The sequence below is a fragment of the Chamaea fasciata genome, unplaced genomic scaffold (genome assembly GCF_029207755.1).
Source record: "Chamaea fasciata isolate MVZ Bird 193981 ecotype frontalis unplaced genomic scaffold, bChaFas1.0.hap1 SCAF_5, whole genome shotgun sequence".
Taxonomy (NCBI): domain Eukaryota; kingdom Metazoa; phylum Chordata; class Aves; order Passeriformes; family Sylviidae; genus Chamaea; species Chamaea fasciata.
The window spans coordinates 12,186,240-12,211,670 of NW_027094090.1; the positions used below are offsets into that span (position 1 = coordinate 12,186,240).

The 25,431-nt window shown below is 38.2% G+C and overlaps 3 protein-coding genes across 4 annotated transcripts in view; 2 read left to right on the forward strand and 1 right to left on the reverse strand.

Moving 5' to 3' along the window:
* The window catches only part of CCDC146 (coiled-coil domain containing 146), a 66,214-nt gene extending 46,589 nt beyond the window's left edge, over positions 1–19,625 (reverse strand). Inside the window, exons 1-2 of the mRNA XM_066182822.1 lie at positions 19,512–19,625; positions 13,116–13,276 (exon numbers count right to left, since the gene is read on the reverse strand). Of these exons, the coding sequence (XP_066038919.1) occupies positions 13,116–13,265 (150 nt within the window). The 5' untranslated portion in view covers positions 13,266–13,276; positions 19,512–19,625. The remainder of the gene's footprint in view (positions 1–13,115; positions 13,277–19,511) is intronic.
* Positions 520–6,998, forward strand: FGL2 (fibrinogen like 2). The gene is made up of 2 exons (XM_066182824.1): positions 520–1,258; positions 3,968–6,998. Exons 1-2 carry the CDS (start codon positions 520–522, stop codon positions 4,672–4,674), a joined length of 1,446 nt encoding a protein of 481 aa, XP_066038921.1. The 3' UTR covers positions 4,675–6,998.
* A 454-nt stretch (positions 19,626–20,079) lies between the features above and the next one.
* FAM185A (family with sequence similarity 185 member A) overlaps positions 20,080–25,431 on the forward strand; it is a 38,210-nt gene continuing 32,858 nt past the window's right edge. For both annotated transcript variants that reach the window (XM_066182825.1, XM_066182826.1), the window contains exon 1: positions 20,080–20,470. In XM_066182825.1, coding sequence (XP_066038922.1) covers positions 20,095–20,470 — 376 coding nt within the window. In that variant the 5' untranslated portion in view covers positions 20,080–20,094. The remainder of the gene's footprint in view (positions 20,471–25,431) is intronic.

Here is a 25,431-nt window from a genome sequence, read left to right on the forward strand (position 1 = left end):
ACAGTCAGTAAGAAGTACTCCAAATCAGATAATAGTGAATTTTAGCTGTGATGTGCCATAGAGATTATGAATATTCCAGATAACTATTTTAAGGTGTGCTGGGTGAAATAGGAAGAAGAAAGTTCTGTTCATTCTCCTGAATTTGTGACTCTATACTGAAAAATGTTTGGAACCAAAACTATACGTGTTTCACCATGCCTTGCATTTTAAATAATTTATATGAATCTATCTATTAAGTTAAAAAAAATTTGGGAAAAGGGGACTGACTGTCAGTAAAGCTATTGCTGTGATTAAGCTCAAACTGGGAAAAGGGCTGTTTTTCACTTTCTCTATCTGCTTTTTTTCTTTTTTAAAGAAAATCCATGTAAAACAAGGAATGAAATTAAACTGCAGAATTTACCAGCACACATGCATTTCATCATCTTGCTTACATACACCAGCCCTGAGTCAGAAATACTCTCTGAAATGTGCTACTCTTGCAAGCACTACCTAACTTTGCTCTGCTATTAATCACCCGTGATGCAAGCACTCCCACCCATTTCTGAGAACAGTGTAGGCTGTCTGATAACTCACAGGCTTCAAGCTGCCCTTATAAAGTTGTTCCACTCCTGCATACTTCCTCATACTGCCAGTTTCTCGGTGAAGATGAAGCTCCTCATTTACATAGTCTTGCTGAAGTCAACTCTCCTTGCTTTAACAAATGTTTTTGCAGTTATTTTAGAAGAGGAAGAGAATGCTAAAGAAGCAAAACTTACTGAGACTTGTCCTATAAAGCTTAAAACTAATCGGAAATGTGATGAAGGAGAGGATTGTCCTTATCAGATAAATTTGCCTCCGATGACCATTCAGATACCCAAAGAATTCAAACTGCTTGAGAAGACTCTCAAAGAAGTACAGACCCTTAAAGAATCAGTAAACAAGCTGAAGAAATGCTGCCAAGATTGCAAGCTACAAGCAGATGACAACCAAGAAAGAGACAGAAGTAATGAATTCCTGCTACCTAACACTGCAGAAAACAGCGAAAGCCAAGATAACAGAGTGCAGGAACTGCAAAGCAAAGTTAACAGAATGGCAACCAGCCTAAAAAATGCAAAGAGCCAGATTCAGACACTGCAGGGTCGTTTAGAGAAGCTGAGCCTCATAAACATGAACAACGTGGAACATTATGTTGACAGCAAAGTTGCAAATTTGACATTTGCTGTGAACAACCTGGATAACAAATGTTCTTCTAAGTGTCCAGCAATGCAAGCAAGACCTGGTATGTAATCTGTTAATTCTTACTGCCTGTATAAGCTTTCTGTGCATTTCACCAGTATTAGGTAAACAATTTAAAATATATTTTACCCAAATATCTGTGTTATTAACTTCACAAGCATCTGATCTTTTAGTGTTTATTTATACACCTGTAAAACATTTCAGCAGCCGCTAGAGGGTTACTGAGAGCTGCAGGTGTTCAGTCCCTCCTAGAACTGGACTTCATGAAGGGATTTAAACCACTAATTTTTAAAGGACAGTTTTTTGCAATTTAATAAGTAAACATGAAAAATTAACTTTATTTTACATCATAATACCCTTCATTAGAGACATTAAACATCAGTGACCTACACATATTTTCTCCTTGGATGAGAAAGGGTGAATTTTTTCTAGGTGTGCCTTAGAAAACTGCCTTTTTATTTTTTTCTCACTGCAAAACTGCAGATACTTTGAAAAGGGGTGCAAGACATCATCAATCATCAAGTGAATCTAGCAAAATGCTTAGTTTTTAACAGATGGTTAATAAAATAATTTTCTTATCATCACAGCAAACATCTGAAGGGCTCAGCTAAAAAAAAACTTACTAAAAGCACTTCTAGACTGGGTAACGTATCATTGTTGTAACATTAAAACCTTTGCATTAATTTAATAAATAAGCAGTATAAAATAAAAACAGGTGTTATCACTGAAAATTCCACTTTTAATCATGTAATTCTCTTAATAAAGGAATAAAATCAATGTTCTCTTTCTAATGTTTACTGGTATTAAGGCATGATTGCGGGGTTTTCTAAAAGCTTTTATATTACATATACGAATCCTTGAAAAGAAGAAATGTTCCCTAGATTGTCAGTGTATTCTACCACTTAGATATCAAACATAAGAAGATAAAGTTCTTGAGAGACAAAACAGAGAAAGATCAGGCTGCATGACAATCTTTAAGGCTCTTGCTTAGCATCCAAGATTAAAATAAAATTGTTCTTCTGTCTAGACATATTGAAAATAGAAGGACCTGCAAGTGTACAGTGTATGTACACCTTTCAAATTCTTGAAAGTGTTCTTTTTTGAAAAGAGCAAATAAGTAATACTAAAGGTAATGCTTTTACTATATGAGTGATCAACTTAAATCAGATAAAATCACTACAAATCAATTATCTTCATTCAGATACAAAAAATTTACAAAAAGAATGAGCAAATTTTTGTAATATTAATAATGGGCAATGAATAACATTCATGTACAGTACGTCAAAACAGACTAAATTAATTTTTGATATTCCTCACATTTACTGAAATGCTGGGTAGTGTTAATGGCACATGATCATGTAGATATTCCTTATATTTTACAGCAACTGCCAAAAGCATTTGTAGCAGCAATATATTCATTATGAAAGCTAGCCAGAAAAACAGCTACAACTTTTTCCTATTCAGGAGCTATTCTTTCATCCACTGAAATTAACAGTAAAACTTTATTTAAATAGGTGTTGAAATAAGATTATAGAAGCATTCTATCTGAAATGTATATTCTCTGTTAAAAACTGCTCTGAAATTTAGTCCACCAAAGATTTTACATGAAGTTCAGTGAAATAAAGGAGAATTTATTGTGGATTTAGATTTGGCTTTAAAGCCTTTGACTCCTATACTTTGTGGTTTCATAATTGTTCACTTTTCTGGCAAACAAGTCCTGAATCTTACTCCCTGCTGCAGCCTGAGATCATTCCTCCCTTTCAAGAAGTAGTTTGTCTAAATTTTCTAGGAAAAATTACAGCAGGACCTGCAAACTGACGCACCCAAACATTCAAATCTGCAATAGGAATGAACATGATGGTTTTGACTCAACTGAGAACTTCTGAGAGCTCTCCATATCACTTAAGAATATGGAATTCCGATACCATGCTGTTGAACAGAATGACATCACTAGATGCCATTGTGCATCAAAAATGGTTTTTCACTCTGAGGAAAAAACCTGGGAGTGTTTTTTTTCAGAATAAAACACATCACCCATTGGTGGGAAAAAGGTACTGTTAACAGTAGATGCTAACATTCTTCCTTTCTGTAAAGCCAGCAATGCCACATACACAGGAAAGCACCATCACCTTCATTTTTCTAGGAGTCACACAATTACTACAACAGATGTGACAATTTTATTACTTTTTTCCTGCTTCCTTAAGTCAACAAGAATACAAAGCATTTCTAATGGTGTTACGTTCTCTATCAAATGATGTTTACTTAACAATAGCCAGGTTAACATCATTCCCACATGGACAAAGTTCTTTCTCTGACACACTGCCAGATGGAGCTATAAATTGTAGGCAGGTTGTGAAGCTATACATTTAAATACAAAAAACAGCAAGTGTGTAAACACAAAGAGCTGAAGAAATCAGGTTGAATTTGCACAGGATAATGAGAGAGTAGAAAAAAGGAAAAAAAAGGAAAGCAAATAATCAAAATGCCTTTATATTATTAATTTTGATTTAAAAATGCAGTTTAGATGGGTTTTTTGGACAGCCATCTGATGCAGAGATCCTAGGTGACATCTGTTATAAGGTAAATCTGATGGAAAAAGTGTTTTGCACTACAGCTGAAATTGCTGCAACACTCTTTCCAATGTAAAAGTCTCTCCAATGCAAGTTCTGTATGCCATATCAGTCTGGGTAAAAATGTTTATATTTTAAAATTGAAATTATGTTTATTCTAATACTAACTGTTCTTTCACCAGTCATACAAATAATGCAGAGAGACTGTGCTGACCATTACACAGCAGGAAGAAGGAGTAATGGAATCTACAGGATTAGCCCTGATCCCAAAAATGAGAGCTTTGAAGTTTACTGTGACATGCAAACACAAGGAGGTGGCTGGACAGTGCTGCAACGGCGTCAGGATGGCAGCACGAACTTCAACAGAACCTGGAATGACTACAAACATGGCTTTGGAAACCTCAGCAGGGAATTTTGGCTGGGCAATGACAAAATTCACCTCCTGACAAGGAGCCAGGAAATGCAACTGAGAATTGATCTTGAAGATTTCAATGGAATCAGAGAGTATGCAAAATATGACCACTTCTACGTGGCCAATGAGTACCTCAAGTACCGTCTCAGCGTCCACGGCTACAGCGGCACAGCAGGAGATGCCCTCCACTACAGCAGGCACTACAACCATGACCAAAAGTTCTTTACAACCCCAGACAGGGACAATGACAGGTATCCCTCAGGAAACTGTGGTGCCTACTACAGCTCTGGCTGGTGGTTTGATGCCTGCTTGTCAGCCAATCTCAATGGCAAGTACTACCACAAGAAATACAAAGGGGTTCGCAATGGCATTTTCTGGGGTACATGGCATGGTATTTCTGACGATACTCCCACTGGATATAGGCAACCCTTTAAATCAGTAAAGATCATGATCAGACCCAAAAGTTTTGTGCAGTAATTCTACACATTTCTCTTAACTAGTTTGCATTGGATTGCACTTAAAATCATACTTACTCAGTATTATACTCAGAAATCAAGTATTCAGTTATGTTTGGCAAAAGATTGTTCTAGACAAAACAACATACTTCCACATAATATCTTTAGAGACAGTTTGACCTATATAATGTATTAAAACCAGCATTAAAATAACTGAATAGATATTGCTAAAACTTAACACCATTTAGGTCTTGGTTTTGTTATGTTAATATTCTAAACATTGCTTTTGGTGCTTTTACTGACTGTGATATACCACATTTTATGATTTAAAACTTTTATATTGTCTTCCACGAGCTGTGTCTGAAAGAATACCTACATTATAAGTTGAAAATAATTCAGAGGTGTAACTAATATAAATTTTTCAACGCTTGGAAAAAAACCTAGTCTCTCTAAAACAGTCTTTTTCCAACACCTATCCTTCACAATTCAAAGGTATACCACAGCAATATCAATATAAATTAGGAAAAGTACTAAAAATTATTATTTTTAAAGAGCTAGAAAACAGAGGGCCACATGGTTTGCCCAAAGACACAAAAAAAAAGGCCTTGAAGAAAACAGAAAATGAAGATTCCTCAGATTTCATCCCTTTATCAAAGATTTTTCAGAGAAGCTGGTGGAAGAATTGAATAGAAGCAGAGGAAATAATTATAAAACTGCCAAGTCCACACTAAGCCTCATCCCTAAGTGTCACATCTACACATGGAGAGAGCATGTATTGAACAACAACGTTCTTGCTCTTTTCAGTTTCTCCATTCAAGCTCAAGGTCCTATTTGACATTTGTAGGAGAAGGGAGCCTTTATGTAGCTTATTGCACATTTATTCAGGCAGGTAGGTAGGAGGAAGACATATCAATAAGAATCCATATTCTTTGCATTAATGCCTTTAAATACATACAAAGAGTTTCCTGTGCCATTTTGCTTTCTCCTGAATCCTTTAGGTAAGTCAAATGTTACAAGATACTCTGGTAGAGACTCAAGCTCTCATTGAAATACTTCTCAATCTAGACATTGTTAGACCCTAAAACTAAAAAAAATTATAAATGTTTTGTAACATAAGGAAAGACTGTTCTCCCCATTTTTAGACTACATGTTTTGTAGTCCCAGAAACATAAAAACCTACTGTCAATTCTAAAAAAAAAAAAGAGAATGTATGAGCAAAGATTTTTTTCTATAATATAACAAATAAAAAACCCAAATTGTCAAATAGTGCAGGAATTTCAAAGTAGAGATACTGTTATTAAATCTCACATTGTAGATAGTGAGCACAAATTTGATTGCACATATCTAGACCATGCCTCTATCTGTAAAGATAGTGACCAACATTGAGTAGAGATGCAATTTATCTTAGCAAGAGGCTACTCTACTATCTTGCTCACACCAGTCCTGAGATGCAGAAAAACTACATGACTCTATTTCTTTACCAATTAAAGTGTGGTCATTGCTGCCATAGCTTTTTGATTAAAAGAGACATTAAAAAAGAATACAAGTATACATCTGACCTAATACTATATAAATATGATGCCTACTGTTTTTTCAAGATTACAACGAAACTGTTATGGTTCTAAGTTTTGCAAATGAAGAACACTGGCAATAGCTGAATTGTAAAATATTAATATATAGTTTAAGGAAGTAAATACTTTGAAGGATAATTCAAATGTAATTTGGTTTATTATATTTCAATTTTAAAGAGCAATGAAAAATTTTAATTGCAAGATGTATCATCTATGCTTGAGAATATGTTTTGAAGCTATAGAGTATTTATTTTGGGATAAAAAAATAGTTGTCTAAACAAAACAAAAAAAGCAACTGATGAAGTATTGGTTAGAAGAGCAAATATCTAATTGCATATGATTATATTTAATTATCTTGCATGAAATGCACAATTTGCTCCTATTCATTATATAATAACTAGCTAAGTATGACTTACAGTATCTACAAGCTTCTACTTGAAAATGTCTTTTTACTACTAAGTTGTTACAAGAGAAACTATCCTTCTAAAATCTTGTTTAAAGGAAACTTTGTAAAACACAGACATTTTAACAGAATAAGCAAATGTGACTAAAATCACTTGCAAAAGCTTTGTCTTGTGTATTTAAAAACAGAAAGCAAAAAGAAGAAAAAGAAAGTGTAATGCTGTTACAGAAATCTGATTATTACCTGCCTGGAACTGTTGGAGATGAATCTCTATCAATGTGTACTAGTTTTACAAATTGTAATTCCATCTATTTTTTGCAAACATTACTTGTTTTTCTTGGTGTAATAAAAGAAGAATGTCCCACTCTTAAAGCTGTAGTACTGTCATAGATGTACATGAAGACTATAAAAAATTCTTATAAATAATTTAATTGATTTTCTGTAAAAATTGAAGCAGTATGAAAACACCGATAACCAACACAGAATGACTGTGACATACCAAGAGAGTAATTGCTAGTAATGATAGTTCCTTAGATATCTGTTTTATGACCCTTCAGCTGCCAAATTATACCAAGGGCTGAAATCTCAGATTTTTTTTTTAAACTATTCATATTTTGGAAGAGGAAAAAGTAATTGCTTAATGGAGAGTTTACACAACCTCTATCTTTAACATGAAAGAGGAGAAGCAAACCAATGTTTTGACTTTTCAGATCACATACAAGAGTCATCAAAGCATGTGAATAGAAATACCACCCCACATTAAATCATACAATTTTTTATACAAAGAGAAAGCCCTTGATCTCTGCCTAAGGCTTAATAATTCAAAACACATCTTTCAATCTATGGAAAACATCTATGTAACACTGATTAGCATATGAAAACACTTGTGGTTTTAAGCCTGCTAATATTTAAATGCTGAATTTTAGTGGATAAAAATTACAAACAGTGGGTTTGCTAGCAAAATTCCTATGGCGTGTTTCCAAAATATAAAGCCCATCCGTTCAATGTGAGCAGCCAAGCAGACTGTAATGTCTTGGCTTTCTATGTATTGCTTAAACAAAACCAAACCAAAACTAGAACGAAAACGCCAAACAAACTAGAGAAGAAATGAAAAGAAGGTTTGAAAGCACTGGTGCTTTTTCCTTCCCTTTTAAATGCAAATACCTGTTTCCTTAATTGTGTTTATTGGGAAAGACTGCAGTCAAACTTGGAGTGAGTTGAAAAAACTACATACCTTGAAAAACTGGTGGGGAAAAAAAACCCCAGTTTTTCAAGTTTTTTTTTTTTAATGGGTTTATTTGGAAAATGATTTAAGATGATTTCCAATCCCTACCCAACCCCCTGCTGACAAATTAAACCAAAATCAAACGAAAGTGCCAAATTTACCTAGCTTGTATGATTTACATGTCATAGAAAAACCAAAGTGTGAAGGATGCGACTTGGAAAAAAGAGGGAATATAATTAAATACTGGCCTACAAAGAAAAAGGAATTAAATATATTTAATATATTTTTAGATTTTTTTTTTGCGTTTGTTTTCTTTCAGGCAAAAAAAAAAAAGATAAAATGGTACACATAGGCCTGAAGATATTGACACAAGTTTTAAAGAAAAATGGCTGAGCAATACCATCTATAGGCCATGCTAGATGCAAACATTTCACACACTAAATTGATCTCTTTCATTTACTGCCTCAATTGAACTTTTATGAAGTTATAGTTCTGCCAGAAGTTAATTTGGCTGTCATGCTCAATTGTAACCAGAAACAGAAAACAATGTTTTAAGATGGTATGTCAAATCCAACCCTCACACAGGTCACGAGAACACGGAAAATATGAAAGTAATATTATTTTTTAAATCCTCATTCATCAGGTTTTTTCCTGATCTCAGTAAACAAGTAACCCATTTGGAAAATAATAATGGGAAAAAAACACCTCCAAATTACCTGGTTATGTTCATACAATCAAGACAAACTGGATTTTTTTTAAGATTACATTTCAGCAGGAATAGTATGCCATCATTTAAAACTACATGTACAAAATAATAATAGACTTTACATACTTTTAAGCAATTACATGGAGTGAATAATTTTCATGGAGAAGCAGGATGCACTCTGAGAAACAGAAATTCTCATGCCTTTTTTTAGACAGAGAAAGCCTCTCTGCTTCACTCTGCAGTTTAACCTCCATATGCTAAATCCAAATACAAGGATTCTTTCTCATGCAGATATTTAAGGCTCTGTTTATTCAGGAGTATTTGGACACAGGTGCTTTGAATAAGTAAACCAGGAATCCCTTTTTTAACATTTGAAGTAACCTCATGTGTGTAACAGATGATTCTCCACCACTGATTTTTTTATTGAATGTATGACTGGTTAACATTGCTCTGGGTTCATCACACGGTTGTGCTGACATACAAGGCCAGGTAGACCTAATTTCTATTACAAATTTGCCTTGTCTCAAATACATAATATGGGTGAGAAAAGAGGAAGAGGGAGATGGCTTTTGAAGACAGTATAGCAATATACTTGTCAGGTCTTGTGAATTTTCTCATTTTTCTCAGAAACAGCTGAGAAAAGGCCAAAATGCAAGAAGATGTTACAGTTAAAGGTTATTCCTTTCCTTAGTCACACACTAGAGAGCTCTAGGTATAAAATCTGCACGCTTGACTTTATAACAGCACAGAAAAACAAGGCATCATAAATACTTTCAAACAGGCTTTTCAGAAATGAGCAGAAATACCATCTGCTTTGTGATAGTTCAAACACACCCAAACCACTTCCCGGCCTTGTTTCCTGACAATGTCACCTGCCAGTGGTAAAAAGAACCTCTCCAGAGAACAAACATGTTACTCCAGCTCTGTTCCCATTCCTGCTCTTTGAAGGCACCTGTAAATTCACCCATTTCCTCTACAGCTTTTTTAGGAACAATCAACTTTCCTATTGCAACAACAATTTGCTTTAACATTCACAACACAAATTATTTCCTGCTTGCTGGAAGCTGTTGCAAAAAACCACACTCCAGCTTACAGACACACTACCAGCTCTAGCTGACTTCCCATGTAACCATTTCAACAAAGTCAAAAAGGGTTTATTTAATTAGCAGTCAGATTGCTGTGTGTGGAGGTGGAGACAACATCTGTCATAGGAGTCTGTGCCAACATATTTATACGCTTTTTTGTTGGGCCAGGAGCCTTTGAAGCTTGTAGTGTGGAGTGTGCCAGGATCAGCTTAAGTTTAAAAATGTTGTTTGCTTTCAACATACTAAGCTGTGTCAAGATGTTTATATCTTTGATAGAGCACATACATATTTGGTGAGCACTGAAGCAAACTATCCACTGCTATAGTTATCATGCAAAAGTATAGTGATGATCATACTTTATAATAGCAGAAAGCATGCTACAGAATGTGCATGGAGACAGAAATAAAAATGGTGCTTATGTGAAAAAAAAAATCTATCCTAATCTGCCAAGGTAGCTTTTCTGGAAAACTTTTTATTTTAGGATAAATAAACTTTTTTTAAAAGGAAAGTTGTTTCCACCCACCATTTAACCTAAGTTAGGAGAGAATGAAAAACCAGTTTGTTACCAAAAGAAATTGGAAACAGCTGTAATTTCCAGAATGGCATTGTTAGATGTCACTATGCCACTGAAGAATTATATGAAATATTGATTCTTAGTATATATATTTGACAGCTGTAGCCAACCTTTATGTGACTTCCTTTTATTTCCTGCAGCACAGATGAGAAAAAGGAGAAAAATGAGACGTACCTTTCTCCTCTCAAATAACATTCAAACACGTGCATCATTCTTTGACATTAAAGCTCTTACAGATAGCAGATAGACATGAATCAGCATCAGATAACCAGAAACAATATTTGTTTGAGGATTCTTTGTCATACTGTTGATTTTTTGGTAAACATGGAGATTTTGCTCTGTGTTTCCACTAGAATTGAGATTTTGGTTAGCATCTTTATTAGCTATGTCTCTTTTGTCTCTTTAGCTTTATGTGTCTTTGAATTTAGACAATGTACATGTATGACAAAATTAAATACATTTTTTGTTGCCTTTTAAGAATCAGATTACATATACATGGTCTATAATGCATTAAAATCAGAATAAAGCCAGCATAATTTATTGCATCTTAATGTAGCATTTATTCAAGTGATATATTTCTTTCATCATACAGGTAGCAGTCGATGTAGTTTTCCATGAAAGTTACTAACAGATGCAGATTGATTTATTTTTAACACTAGAAAAAAACAAGATATGAGGAAAGATTCAAAATTCAAGAAATTCAATTATAAGTGTTAGAGCAAAGATCTTTATTTCAGGGACATAAAAACAAAGGCTAAAAAAAGTGGAAAGTTCATTTTGTGAATGTATGGTAGTACCATATCCAACAGAACAAGAGATGTAAACTTGATAAAAAATAAAAACACTTGGTGAAAAGAAGTCATGATGAATTGGGTGGCTTTTGTTTGAAATCTGTCAAGTTTTTAATATTTCTACCTAACTCACAAAGCTAAACAATGTTACTGTGTTTTATTAACAATAAAGGTGAGAGAGTGTGCACGTTTGTCTTCTTGCTTTTTGTATGTTTGAGTATCTTTTGCTAACACAAGAAAAACAAGACTGGTTTGACTGGAAGAGGGCGTATATCTGTTTTTAAAGAAATCTTTTAATAACAAAAGGTGTCCCTTGTGATAAGTACATGCTGTGCAGGCACAAATGACCACTCAGTGAAACTGAGACAATATGCTACAATTCTGCTTCTATGGAAAAAATCCTGAAAGCTATTCCAAGTAGTTGAAGCCAGCATCAATGCAAGAACCTCTGTGGTGACCAAAGTCATATATTTATCCCTGAATTACGTATAAAGTTCAACAAAAGAAAACAAATACGTCAGTGGAAAAGAAGAAATGTGAATAAGTGATGAAAAGCCAAACTCACAAGTGAAGTACAAGCGCAAACTGTTAGAAATTATGGTAAAATAAATGAGCCATAGTTCTCTTCTAGAGATTGACAAAATGACCAGAAGACCTCATTTATGAAATATTATGCAAATTTCTTACTTTGCTTTTCCACAGCATGTTCTTTTCTTGAGTTGGGAACAATTCTAAATACTAAGTTTACCCTGTGTTTGCCATTAATGGTTTACAATGTCATCAGTGTTAAACAAGTCAGCTTTTAATTTGATATGCAGAATAACCTCTTTGGAAAGATTTTTCTTTTGACAAAAGATCAGGCAAATAATCTAATAATTTTCTAGAATAAGTCTATAAAAATTATTTTTCACCATGATTAAAAATAAGGAAAAGAAAGCAGAAATGCAGAATAAAGTTTAGAAGGGGCGTGGGGGTACTTTTGCTGCTGTCTTGGACCGAGAATAAAGGAGGTGTTGTGCTGCAACAATACTGGAAGCTGTGGGCTCCCCATTCACTGGCACAGGACTGAAAGCAGCAGCTTCAAGCTATGTTCAGTATGATCTAACAGCAGGATAGGAAAGGGCCAGTCCTATTTTCCCCTTCTCTACAAATTCTTGCCCTGTCCTTTCTCCTGACCTTAGATTGTAGGCAGAGAGTGAGAGCCAGGGTAGCAAACTGATCCGACAGATCCAAGATGGAAAGAGTCCAAGGTAAAGCAACTTTAGGTAAGAACTTCAAGAAAAACATGAAGTATGAACAAAGCCACAAGAGAGAGATGAACATTTTAATTATAAAAAAGGCAGAAATTGGCTGGTCTCCCTTTTTAATGGTGGAAAGGCAAGAAGAAAGCTGCATTATTCACTAAAAAGGAAACTTAAATTGGGATATAGGGAAAACTTTTTATAAAAGCCTGGCAATGATGACATGCTAGAAAAAGATACCCAAAGAGATATCTCCATCAATTAAAGATTTAAGAACAAATTAGACAAATATCTGCAGAGAATCTACTTCAGTGGCAACTTTGGATTAGATTACCTCTTAGTGACTTTTCTGGCCTTACATTTTTAAGGATCTATTTGATATATATATATTTGATATTTAAAATTTGAAAAATACCTCCAGTATCATGAAAGACTCCTTAACACAAAAAAATTGCAAAAGAAACTGACCTCCAAAAGGTTTCTTCTATCACCATCATCAATTAATAGTGCTTCAGGAGCCACTTACCTGTGGTTTTTCCTGCAGCTATGGAGCCTTTTAAAAAATCATGATGCAATTATCTCTACAGATAGAATACTGCAAGACCAAAACCAAGACCTCTGTATTCTCATTCCCCTTAAGGCCATGATCACTGAAAAAAATAACATCATTATCTATCAAGCACAGCATCCCTAGCCAGAATATAACACCGTTTCACAAAATTTTCCTACCACTTAGAATAAAATCAAAGAAATGGGGATGGTATAGATAATCTGTGGTAACAACCTTCACTTATTAACAGCAAAAGGTACACCTCAGAATAATTACTATGCACTGGTACAGAGAGAGAAAGCTGGGGCACATGGTACCTCATCTAAACACTGAAATGCAGGACTTGCTGTTATGTCAGTGGGTCCCTCTTCCTGGCTAGGAGCTGTTGGAGTCAGTGCACAGGTAGGTGACTCATTCTCAGCTGCCAGTTCTGTGTCAGTGGGACTTCCTTCATCAGCCTGACTCATCGTTTAAAGCTCTAGAAAGTAACAAAAATACCAGTACAGTTCATTAGATATGACTGTGAAAGATAAATGTGTAGTGTAAAAACCACTTCATCAACATGTCAGACCCATGTTCAAACCACAGAAGTCACAATGTGAGCAAATTAGGCAGGTCTACAGTTAACTTCATGGAAGACTTCATGCAAGAGGCTGCACTATCACTCTGTCATCCTCTTGAGTATTTTTAAAATATCCTGAAGAAAACTCTTATTTCAGTTAGGTTACAGTAGTTTAATAAATGCATACAGAGAGAAATTAAACAAGGTTGGAACAAGCAGGGTTGTTGGAAAACATCATTTTGCTATATTTATATTATAGAAAATCCCATATTCATATCTGTCATTTAGAAATAGAAATCTCTATGATACTTGCATTAGAAACAGTTAGATCCAGGACATTAGATACTTCTCAGCAAGATGAAACTTCATACCATAAAATTTCTATAATTTCACTTTGTGTTTACTATCTTGGCCCAGCACTTGAGAATTATGTTCCCAAGCTTCAATCAGCAGAACTCTGTGAGGTGTGTGAAAAATGCCAAGGTGTGTGAAGGAAATGGGAGGTGGAATACAAGGGCATGCAATGCTCTTGGTACCCTGATAAGACAGCAATGTCCATCAGCTTGGTCCTCATCATTACATCAAACGTGAATTTATATCTGAAAACCCCATCATCTGGCATAACAGCATCTTAAGAGTTTTGTATATCCAAAGAGTTTTAAAATACCAACCTTTTTGCATGAAGAAGCACGAAAGGTGACAAAAACATTTCAGGAGAAAGATATAACAGACATGGGATGATCCAACAGAGGCAAAAAGCATCTTACACGGGGAAGAAAGGAGAAGAGGAACTTCTAAGGCACACTGAAATCTTGCCATGAAATAGTGAGATAGGGAAGGCATTGAACATTTGTAGACCAAAGCACAGTTCAAAGTGGAGATGGAGTGGGGATGGAGGAATTCAAGAATTCCTTCACAACTTCAGTGAAGTTGTTTGGAGATGACAGGAATGGACAGATCAGTATCACAGCTTTTTGGTGGGAAATTTTGGGAGAAAGATGGTCAACTTCTGCAAATGTTCACCTGACACCAGAAAGTCTTTCCACATTAGCAGTTATGCAGAGGACATTGGATTCTGCTATGGAACCACATAATTATAAAATCTGTATCAGCTGCCAAAGATGCAGAATCCTCTTCAAATCAGGCAGTCTTGACATCATTCAGCCTTTCACATAACATATAGGAGACCTTTCTCCTTTTAAAAAGAGATCATCTTACTATAAATCAAGGACAAGCAAAATTAAAACTGTAATAAAATAAAGAAGAAATTTTGACACTATGTCAATAATATATACCAGATCTTTCCAATGACACAGACAGAGCAACTTGGCATTCCACAGTCAGAAAGCTGCCAGTTAAGAAAAGTATAATTTCAGTTTATAGTTGTGGTGGGAAAATGGATACAAAAACGTTGTGTTGTTTGTATTCATCTTTTGAAAAGTCACTTGTCTATAAAGATAGTGAAAGTTAAACTGGCAAGTTTATTACTTTCTCCAATACTGTTCGGAATTCTTTCAGGAACATTTTGACTTTTAGAGAGATTTCAGTGTCTGTATTTGCTTATGGAAAGAAAAAGCAATTTCATGATCCCTCCTGGAGGAGTCAAAACATTGTGAAATAACTGTAAACATCATAGAGGCCAAGAAATAAACTCTGAGTTACTGTACATAAACATGTATACACATTTATAAATAACCAGGGATTTTTGATCTGTAAAGAACTGTTGGATATTTTAGCATATGCATTTTGTGTTTATGGCTAGTGTTGCTTTATTTCTTCCTCTCAATTTAGAACTTAGACAAAGGGAAAAAGCACTGTGGCAGAAACTCAAAGTAGAACAATGCCAAAATGCGAGAGTTTCATGGAAGTAGGCATATTTGTAGGTACTTGTATGTTAAACACACAGTTGACATAAGTCAAAAAGAAACCTCCTCCCATTACAGCCATACAAAAGAATCCTCACCAAGACTCCAGTTTGCTGGGGAGGGAGAGAACAAAAAAAACCTCTTCTGAATAGGAAAAGTTTATAGTTTTATGTTAATAGAAATCTGAGACAGAGAACTATTAGACAGCCTCAGCTAGCATGAAAAGCCCTTGTCTCCACATGGTTTTAAGAGGGGATAGATACAAACAAAACATAGGTAGGTTTATGGGACATTAAAATAAGTTTAGCAGTTTTCCATTACCTACTACATTACTAAATATATAATTCAGCTTATATAAAATTGGATCTCTAAACTTCAAAAAGCAAAGTGGAAAATTTGTGTCTTTGCATTATCTGGTGAATAAACTGTCTAATAGAAATAGGAATGGAAGTTGTCATGATTTCTAACTTCACAGAATAGCCCGACAAGTATGGATGTTTTCAAACTGTAGAACTGCAAATAATATCACAGCTTTGATCCAAGACACAGAATTGCAGAGAACAGGAATTACAAGGTTGTTTTGGAACCTGGGTCAAATCAGGCTGAGAATTGTCTTGTGAAACAGCTTCAGGGCAGCAATAATAATAAAAGCCTGAACTCAGAGTCCCCAAACTAATTTCAGCATCTTACTTCTGTCTCTCTCTAGCAAACAGCAATGTTCATACACAAATCAGTGCAGAATCCAGGTAGGTGACATTTAGCTGTATTGATTCTTTTCAGAGTGACAGATGCAAAAAGTTGTAAAATGTTATTCTGAGCATAAAGAGATTCAGGTCCATGTATGAAGATGAATCAACTGTCTCTACACACTTCCAGCCTACAACTGGATGCCTGGGGAGGGACAGAAGTACCCACCAGCCATGGTGTGGTGATGCTTTCCTGAACCCACCCCCTTTGTCCTTGAACTCATACAAAACTTTCAGTTATTGGTAAAATACATGGAAATGGAGATTTTCATTTTACCTTGGCATGACATGAGTAACCAGTGTTCTTGTTGCCTTTGAATCTGGCTCCTTGATGTCACCTAGTTCTTTTACTGGATGAGTCACTGAATAATCACAACTTTTCTATGCCACTAGGTTTATTCCTAATGGTGAATCATCATTTGACAATCCTTTTTCTAGGCTGAGGAAGACAATCCACCTGCTGTCACTGGCATGAAAGCCCTTCTCTGCCTTCCACTGTCCTTATCATCTTTCTCCAAAACTTTTTCAGTTCTACCACAGCCTCTTCAAAGAAAAGGGATGAGACCTATAGATAATATTAATAACAGGAGCACCATAGACTTATTTGATCACACAGTGATCCTATTTCTACCCCCTAAAATTTTATTTTTTATGCTTTTCCCCTAATGTTAAAGTAGAAGACCTTCTGTTTTGACTGGGAAGAGATTGTGCTTCAGCATGAATGGGTGTGTCTTTAAACAACGAAACCATGTCAACATTAAACGATAATTGGATTTAAAAGCACATCACGTACAATAGGAAAATATCAAATGAATGTGAATCAGAATGGATTGTTTGATTACACCCCCCTCACTACTTTGGGGAAATGAGAGCACACCATCTACCTAAACTGCTCAACAATTTCTGTCATAAGTTCTGCTGTTTTCCCTTGTTTTCAAGTCTCTGTAATTTGAGATAGACCCACCCTGAACCACACACAGACTTTATATGCTGAAATTCTAATTAGATATGGAAAAGATAAGGAGAGTTCGAGTGTTAAGATTTACCACTTCACATTTCACATGGTTTCCATGGGGAACTTAATTTCCTCAGAAAATTTCTGGTAGCGTAAACAAAAAAATTCCTGAAATCCAAAGCATTGCATGCTTTGCAATGCTAAAGTACAGAGGAGGAAACAAATAAAACATCATTTGCCTCCCTACTGAACCCTAGACACACCTTGAGAATGAATAAGATTCAAGGAAGCAGAAATACGCCACTAAAAAACCCCCAAAATACAAATAAAGATGCCATATTTTCCTAAGAAATGAAGTCACATTATTTCTTCATTAAAATTCTACTAAATGGGTAAAATTAATCTTGCCCAGGAAGCCTAAGTTTATACCCGGTGTGTACCTGCAGCAGTTTGTGATTATTCCATGATAAATTCCAAACACAAAAGTTAGAAAAATGTATTCCTTCTACAGCTTCTCCTGTAAATACTTCTTGTTTAATTCCTCTTTCCTTGAAACCCTAAAAGTGTGTGATAATGCTTTGGCTTAAAATCTATTTTATGTCACTTTATGGAACTTCTATGAGTTCTAGGAGTTTTTGATCTTTTGCATGAAACACTGAATATTCTTTGGCATACAACACAAATATCTGGTAACGCAGCAAACAAGGATAGTAATTCACTAAGAAATCATGCAGCTATCAAAAGTGGAGTTCTAATTAAATCTTCACTTATAAATTTGATATAGCTGGGGCTTTTTCCTGCAAATGACAAGCCAGAAAATGAAAGTGGAAAACAAGCAAATAAATAAATAAATAAATAAATAAATAAATAAATAAATAAATATTCTTGCACGGTTGGAGGCTGCTACATGCTATACCAATTGATCCAAACAAAAGCATGAAAGTTAAACTGAATCAATATAGCAAAAATATAGATGACATAAGTAAAACATTAAACACATGAAGTTTCATATATATGGAGAAAGAACTTCGTCCTAGCAACTACTTTTTATCTGTTTTGTTCAGTATTTTTAACCATGTGAGTATGTTTAAACTGCATCTGACGAAAAAACCCAACAGTAACAATGAAACATAAACATAACTGAGGCTTAAGCATCTTGGAGTGGTTTCTGGAACAAAGTTCTCGACTATGCAAAGCCTGACAATATTAAAGGTGATGGTTTACTGTGGATTGTGGGTCCTGGTAAGCCTCTGCCTTCATGAGGAGCATCATTTACCAAGCTCCTGGAGGTAAAGGGAGGTGTGGGAAAGCAGCGCTGTGGTTTTAGAGGAGGTGGGAGTCAAGGATCAGGAACAGCAGCCCTGACCCAGGGAGAAAGGGGGGCAGCAGTGAGCCCCGTCTCACCTGGGACAGGATTCCCTCGGCACTGTCGGATCACAGAATTACTTGCTGACCTGGCTGTCATCTAGTGGAGTCACGGCACATTGCAACACACTCCTGACACATCTGTAACCTTCCCCCTTACAAACAATCTGACTTCCAAATTTGGTATTGGTCTCAAGGGTCAGAATTTTGTAGATTTTTCCCCCCAAATTCTATTTCTGAAGACTTGGAAAAAAACCAGCTTCCAGCCTCCTTCATGTCCCAAGACACTTCCTGATATTAATTTGACCTTCTAGAATTAAATTTTTGTATACTAGAGTATCACAAAGCAGGCTGGCCCTTTTCGTGTTTAACCTAATGATTTTTTGAGACTAAGTAATGTAAACCAATGAAATAATTTAACATGAAGGGCTTTATTGGTGAATATGAATCTTCATTAGCTTTTCCACAGTGAAAATCACCGATGGACCAAAAAAATAGGGCATTCTTCTTTCCTCTTGGACACTGAGATGTCATTTCAGATTCATAAATAATCAAAGCCAGACAGTGACAGAAATAGAAATAGGGCTAATGAGATGAAAAGTATTTGATGACTAAGTATCATGCTTGCATGGTATTTATGAAAAAGAAACACATGGAGTGCAAAAGGGAGACAGTAATTAAGTAACAGGCCCAGATTTCATTATTTCTTGTGTTGCAATCTTGCTAAGACAATGCAGCTTTCTGTGCAATTTTCTCCCTCATAATTGGCAGTAAAGAACAGCCATTACAAGAATTCAGCCCCTGACTGTACATCATCTATTGCCGACATGCCCCATCTCATTTTTTAAATTGTTATACAATGATAATGTGGGCTATGAAGTACAGAGGAGTATTTTAAACTGAATTATGTGGTTGACGGCTTGTTTGTAAACTCTGTAAGGAAAATTGTCTCATGGCGTAACTGTGCAGAGCTCAGGAAAATATTTGTTTGTTTGGCTTCAGAACTGTTAAAAAGCAGTACAACACATAACATATTGACCAAACCATACTGACAGAGAGCAGCCCTGGTGCTTTGTGATACTCCAACAAACCAACCAAAAATAACTGATTTTCCAACACATCTGCCAAACTGCTCCTACACCGGCTGCCCGAGGACATTTCAACACACGCAGGCTCGCTGTAAGTTTAAGTGCAACGAAGGGCGGACTGCCCCGGTGTACCTCGTCTCCTCACGCGGGACACGGCACCGCTCCGGGCCCCGCGCGGGGGTCGCACTCCCGGCCCTCAGGAACTCCTCAAACAGGGCTGTGGCACTGCCGCTTGACTGGCTTCCAGCCTCGACGCCGGAGCCGCGGCTTTACCTCTCTCGGCCCCGGCCCCGGTTCCCTCCCTGCCGCCGCAGACCCAGCCGGGCGGAGCGGCGTCCCCGTCGCTACGGCGACCCGCGCCCCGCCTCCCGCCCGCCTCAGTCGCCCCCGCTCTGATTGGGTTCGGTGTCCAGCCCCGCCGCCCAATAGCAGCAGGCTCTCGGCAATGCCCCGCCTTCCCGCCGCTCCCATAGGCCCGTGGGCACGGCTGGAGTTCCTTCCGAGCATTGCAGAACTACGGCTCCCAGGAGGCTCCGCGGCGGAGCCACCGCCTGTTTACCGGCCGTGCCGGTGCCGCTCCCCGCGTGCAGCCGCGCCACGTGACCGTCCGGGGGTCACAGCCGCCCGCCCGCCAGGAGCGGCCTCGTCCCGTCAGCCCGGCCCGTCCCGGGCGCTCCTGACGCGGCTCCCGGGCGCTGCCGCCCCGCCGACAGCAATGAGCGCGCTGCCCCCGCGCTGGGCGGCCCTGGCTGTGCGAGCGGCGGGCGGGCGGTGGGCGCCGCCCGTCCCCCGCCGCGGTCGCAGCGGCCCCGGTCCGTCCCCGCCGCGGGAGTGGGCGCTGTCGGTGAGCCCGCGGGGGCGGCTGCGGGTGCGGCTGCCGTGCCAGGTGAGCGTCCGCCCGCTGGACCCGCAGCGCTGCCCGGGCGCGGACCGGGTCCTGGTGGCCGTGAGCGGCGGCAGCCCCGGGCGCCGCGGGCGGGAGCGGGATCAGGTGCGGGTGGAGCACGACGAGGCGCTGGGGCAGGTGGCGATCGTGGCGGACGGCGTGGACAGCAAGACCGCCGTGGACGTCCGGACGCCGGTGAAGTTCGGTGGGTGCGGGGGAGGCGCACGGGCCGCGGGGATCCCACCGGGGGCTGGGCTGGCGCTGCTGCTTCGGCTGGAAGCCGGTGTTGGGAAACGGCATCGCGCCCTCGCTAATTCAGAACATCCCGGTTTGTTTCCTGTGTTCCCGGACTTCCTGGGTGTTTGAACACTGATTTGTTTCTGACCCTCTTGCCAGCAGTAGTTAGTGCTAAAACTTGAGCTGGTGAGTGGCACTGGGAGAGCGCGCTGTCGTTGGTGCTCTGGCAGCTGCTGCTCCAAAATCCTCGGCTCCGAGACAGCATCCCCAGCATGAGCTGGGCACGCCTGCTCTCCCGGGGCTGTTCCTGTAGGGCTGTGGGATCCACCACTCCGTTAGTGTTTGTTATGCCGAGTGGCTATCCACAGGATCAAAAAAACTGGAAGGTAACGAGACAGATGAAATACCAAGAAGGACTCACTTGTCCGGTACGAACGTTGCATTGTCTTTTTGGGCACAGGGCTATAATCTGTGCAGGTTTTCTTGTATGGAACACAATTTGGGAGAGCAGCTGTACTGGCTGAAACCAATAAAGATCTCTGCTGAACTGACAGTGAAGTTTTGACAGTGGCCCTAAGTTTAGGGAGTATAAACTCAGAGATTTGTGTTCAGTCATTAATGTGGTTTTGGTTTTTTCCTATGGATTTGGGCAATTTCCTATAGAGTGCAGAATGTTTCACCATGCTGAAAATCTTTTTGATGCGCAGTGCACCTGGTCTCTTGTTTTGCTTGAAGTTATTGAAGACTGCTGCATTGTTTCCTTTAATGCCCTGCTGCAGTTGTGATACGAGAAATGATGAATAATCCCCCACTACTTCCTCTTCATACATGTAGTCTATGACTTTTGTAGAATATGATGTTACATACAGCAAAGATATTCTGCACCTTTTATCTTACTTTACTTTTTTTCCCACCCTGTGTCTTAGGGAAAATTCTGCAATGTGCTGCATTTTTTTTTCTTGTTTTCTTTCAGTATATAATTCAAAATGGAGAAGTCCTATGGGTTTGACATAACATCATTCTCACATTTTCCAGTCTTACTCATCCCTATAATTTCCTTTTTTTTTTTTTTTTTTTTTTTTTTTAAACACTGCTTGTAACTGAAGGGGTGTTCCTTAAATATGTTTATCGCAACTTAGGGTCTGTTTCCTAGCGACTAATATATGCACAAATATTCTGTAACTAAATAAAGAATATTTGTGCATTTAATCTCACCCTTCCTGCTCTCAGTGTGCTTTGCTCTGTCAGAATGGCTGTACTGATTCCTACCATGACTCCCAAGGTAAGAATGGACAGCCTGCTGCCCTGTCTCTGGTCATAAACAGAATATCAGGAAAGACTGAGAACAGAACAAATGTAAATGATCTTTTCATCTAAGCATTCTCTTAGCTGTCAACCGTTTTCATCACAGGATTTTCAGAGCCTGATAATCCTGTGATGAAATTCAGATCCACCCCTCAGTGGATCTCTCTGCAGGGTGTCCCTCTACACATGGAAACAGTTTTAGGGTGAGAGCTTCCTGGTAAATTCTTGGCAGAATCCCACAGTTCAATTTCCTGCTATTTATCATTTGAGGTTGTGGTATTCCAAGGTCCTCCTGCAATTTATCAGTGAGTTTTTAATTAGTCTGAATAATTTGGTGTCGTTGATAGAAGTTTTCAACCTTGCTATTTGTGCTGATTTCCAACTTCTTGTACTGTTGAAGGTGGTGCATAGCTTATAGCTGAAAGACAATATGGAACTAAGGATATTGTTAAAGACATTTGAAAACCCAAGTTTGTTCTCTTAAACAAATCACCTGTTACCTCTATATTCATTGGCTCTGTCACTGAGCTGGAGCTGGACTGTCTTCTCTGAGAGTCTTGTAGTCTTGAGTAGGAGACTCTAGACTCCTACCTGAGAATTTTCAGTTGCTATCTTACAGCTCTTCTTTTTATTTTTTTTCCCTCCCTTGCTTGGTAAGCACAAAGATTACCTAGGCTTGTCTGTAGCACATTCACAGAGTCCATCCCATGGTTACTGACAATCAAACAACCCAGGGCCCCATTTATCACCCTTCAATGCTCTGGTAGCAGGTATGTCTGGATACTGTAGTCCTTTACTATTTCAGTTTCTCCAGGATCTCTGAGTGACTGTTACAAGTCACTCCAGAGCTGGTTATTCTCGAGGTGCGGAATTCATTGTGTTAAGATGTGAAGAATCTCAGCCTTCATAAAGGTTTCAATGTGGGGAGCCTTCCTAAAAGTCTTGATAATGAATCCTGATTGATGGAAAACAAACATTTCGTTTTTGTCCTGTCTTTGAGATTTTTACTGTATTCTCAATGTCAGCCAACACTGCAGTCTTAGGGGCTTTCTTCTTGAAACAGGTTTTCTTTTTTTTTGTACATTTCTAAGCTGTTCTACTTGGGTTTGTGGTAAGTTCATGCAGGTCAGGTTCCCTGGACAATTTGCATTATAATGGCCTTCCACGAGTTGCTCTTTGTTACCCCATAATTAGCATGATGTTAATATTGTTCGTGCTGTCATCTAGGTGCATCTAGAGATATATTTACAAAAATGCAAGGTTGTGAGGTTTGAGTGTTTTAAGTTTTTACTCAGTGAAATAGAACTTTTGCTGGCCACTCAAGTTCTACTTTTAAGTGTCCTTTCATCTCTAGTTTGTTTTTTTGATCTTCTGAGTATTAATTTGTGCTCAAGATGCTCTGTTTATTTATTTAGAAAAGAATTATCCATTAAATATCATTGCATAAGCAAAAGATCCCTTGTAAAAACACATCTGAAACCAGAAGGGAACTGTTGTTGCTCTGCAAACACTTTGGCTTTTCTCTGGCTTTCCTTGGGTGCGTGAGGAAGATGTTAACTCTGTTCTGCTTAGACAGTTTTGCCTGAGCTCTGTCAGTCACTTAGCTGTAAGAAGTTGAGAGGTTGATGTGAATCTCTTTTCAGTGCTCTTGTTTTCTTCACTTTGGAAGTTTAAGCTGTTTCACAACAGCTTTTGCAATTTAGGTTGGAGCTTATCCAGGAAGCTGCAAGTTATCTAAAACTCCTTAGAGCCTGAAGGAAGAGCATGTGTGGAAGATGCTGAGCTTAAGTATGCATTTTAAACCAAAGGCAACCTCTAAGCAGCTTAGTAGGGCAAGTACCAAACGATCCTCTGTCTGTCTTAGTGTCTAGTTTTGAGCTCCATATAAGATTTCAATATCATAAATGACCTGATACTCCTCTCTGATACATTCAACCTTCATCGATAGCAGATGTCAAGGAATTTCTGTTTAATCAAGCTTATGTATTTTTGCATGTGTTAATTAAACCTGAAACCAGCTCTTTGATTTCTGGTTACTGTGCATTGACTGCATGAGTACGCAGAAGTAAACTGAACTGAGGGCTTGCATAACCATAATTTAGATAATTCTAGTAGTCTAGGGCTGCTGAGTCATCTGAAAATAAATAATTATCCAGTCTATTTCAAGTAGTATAGCTTAAGGCAGCTTAATAACTGGGGTGCTTAAATACCCTGGGGTACCCCTGCCTACATTCTGATACCAAAGTGTTTCTTTTTTCTTATATACCTTTATTTCTGATACGAGTCTTTTACGCCGCAAAGATCTTCATGCAATCTTTGTGGTTTATGTGGCTAAAGTTGGCTTCAGCCCTTGTCTTTGCTAGGGAGGAATCAAACTGGCTATTTTTGGAGTTTTGGCACTGAAAGAAATTGTATCTTGTTCCTCCTTGTTAAAATTTCATTGGCAATATTATCCAGTTTTCAAGTCTGCTTCTTTATGGAGTTGTTTATCCTTGGTTCAGGAACTCAGAGGGGAAGAGACAGAGGGCCTCAATTCCTTGTCTACTAATTTTTGTTATATCAAGGCTAGCAAAGTGGTGTGACTCTGCAGAGGATCAAGGCACAAAGTGTATTTCCAGAAGTCCCTGATGTTTCTTAATGACATGTTTGTGAATTTCCAGACTTCCAGGTCTTCTTTTAGCACCCATCTTTGATAGTTAGGATTACACTACTAACCCACCTTTCAAATGATGGCAGTAATATGCTCTACAGGATCAGAAGTTTCTTAGTACCCTTATCGTTGTAAAAATGTTAGTGAGTTTGCATCATGGCTAAACTGAGCACTCTCATGCCTTTTCCTCATCCCTTTTGACAGAAGCAATAAGAGCAGGAGGGATTCAAGCTGATTGAATTCAAAGATTTGCACAAGCAAACTGGCTTTTGGGACTCTCTTCTCAGAAAGCAAAATAGCAAAACTCTTGGTTGTAGACCTTCCCAAGTGCCCTGCAGTTTTCCAGTGGGTGAATTGAGCAGTCTGGGCAAGACAGCTTGTTCAAAACCAAATTTCTTTCCAGTCTACCTCTTGTAGTCTTTTTTCATAAGGAATTGTTGTCTTTGAACACAGTCTACATCCTTCACTAAGTTTAATCTCTTGGCTTACTGCAGCCATAAGGTAGCATGCTTACTGCAAAGATGTTGTATTTTAGCTCTGTCCCTTGGATTCTCCTAGTTTTTCAGGTGACGAAACTTCCATTTGTTGTTAATTGGAGCTCTCAGTCTCTTGTCTTCATGGTCTGCAAGCTTATTGTTGTCGTGGTTCCAGGAGGCACCTGTCCTGGGCAGCAGTGTGACAGTATTGATCTTCAGGCTCTCATGGGTCACAGGTCTGACTTGGGAATCTCCTCAGGACAAAGCTTCTTTTGCAAATTCTGATTATTCTTTTCATCTTTCTGATTACCTTAGCTGGCAGTGGCAGTGAAGGAAAGACTTCCACATTTGCTTAAATGAAGGTTTCTTTACCACATCTCCTTTGCTTTAGGGAGTAATGGGGCTCACTATCTCTTAGTCCCTCGGTTGTCTTGCAGAAAACACTTCTGATTGCTGTTCAATTTTTATTTTACTTCTTTTTTGCCTTTTGTCCTTAGA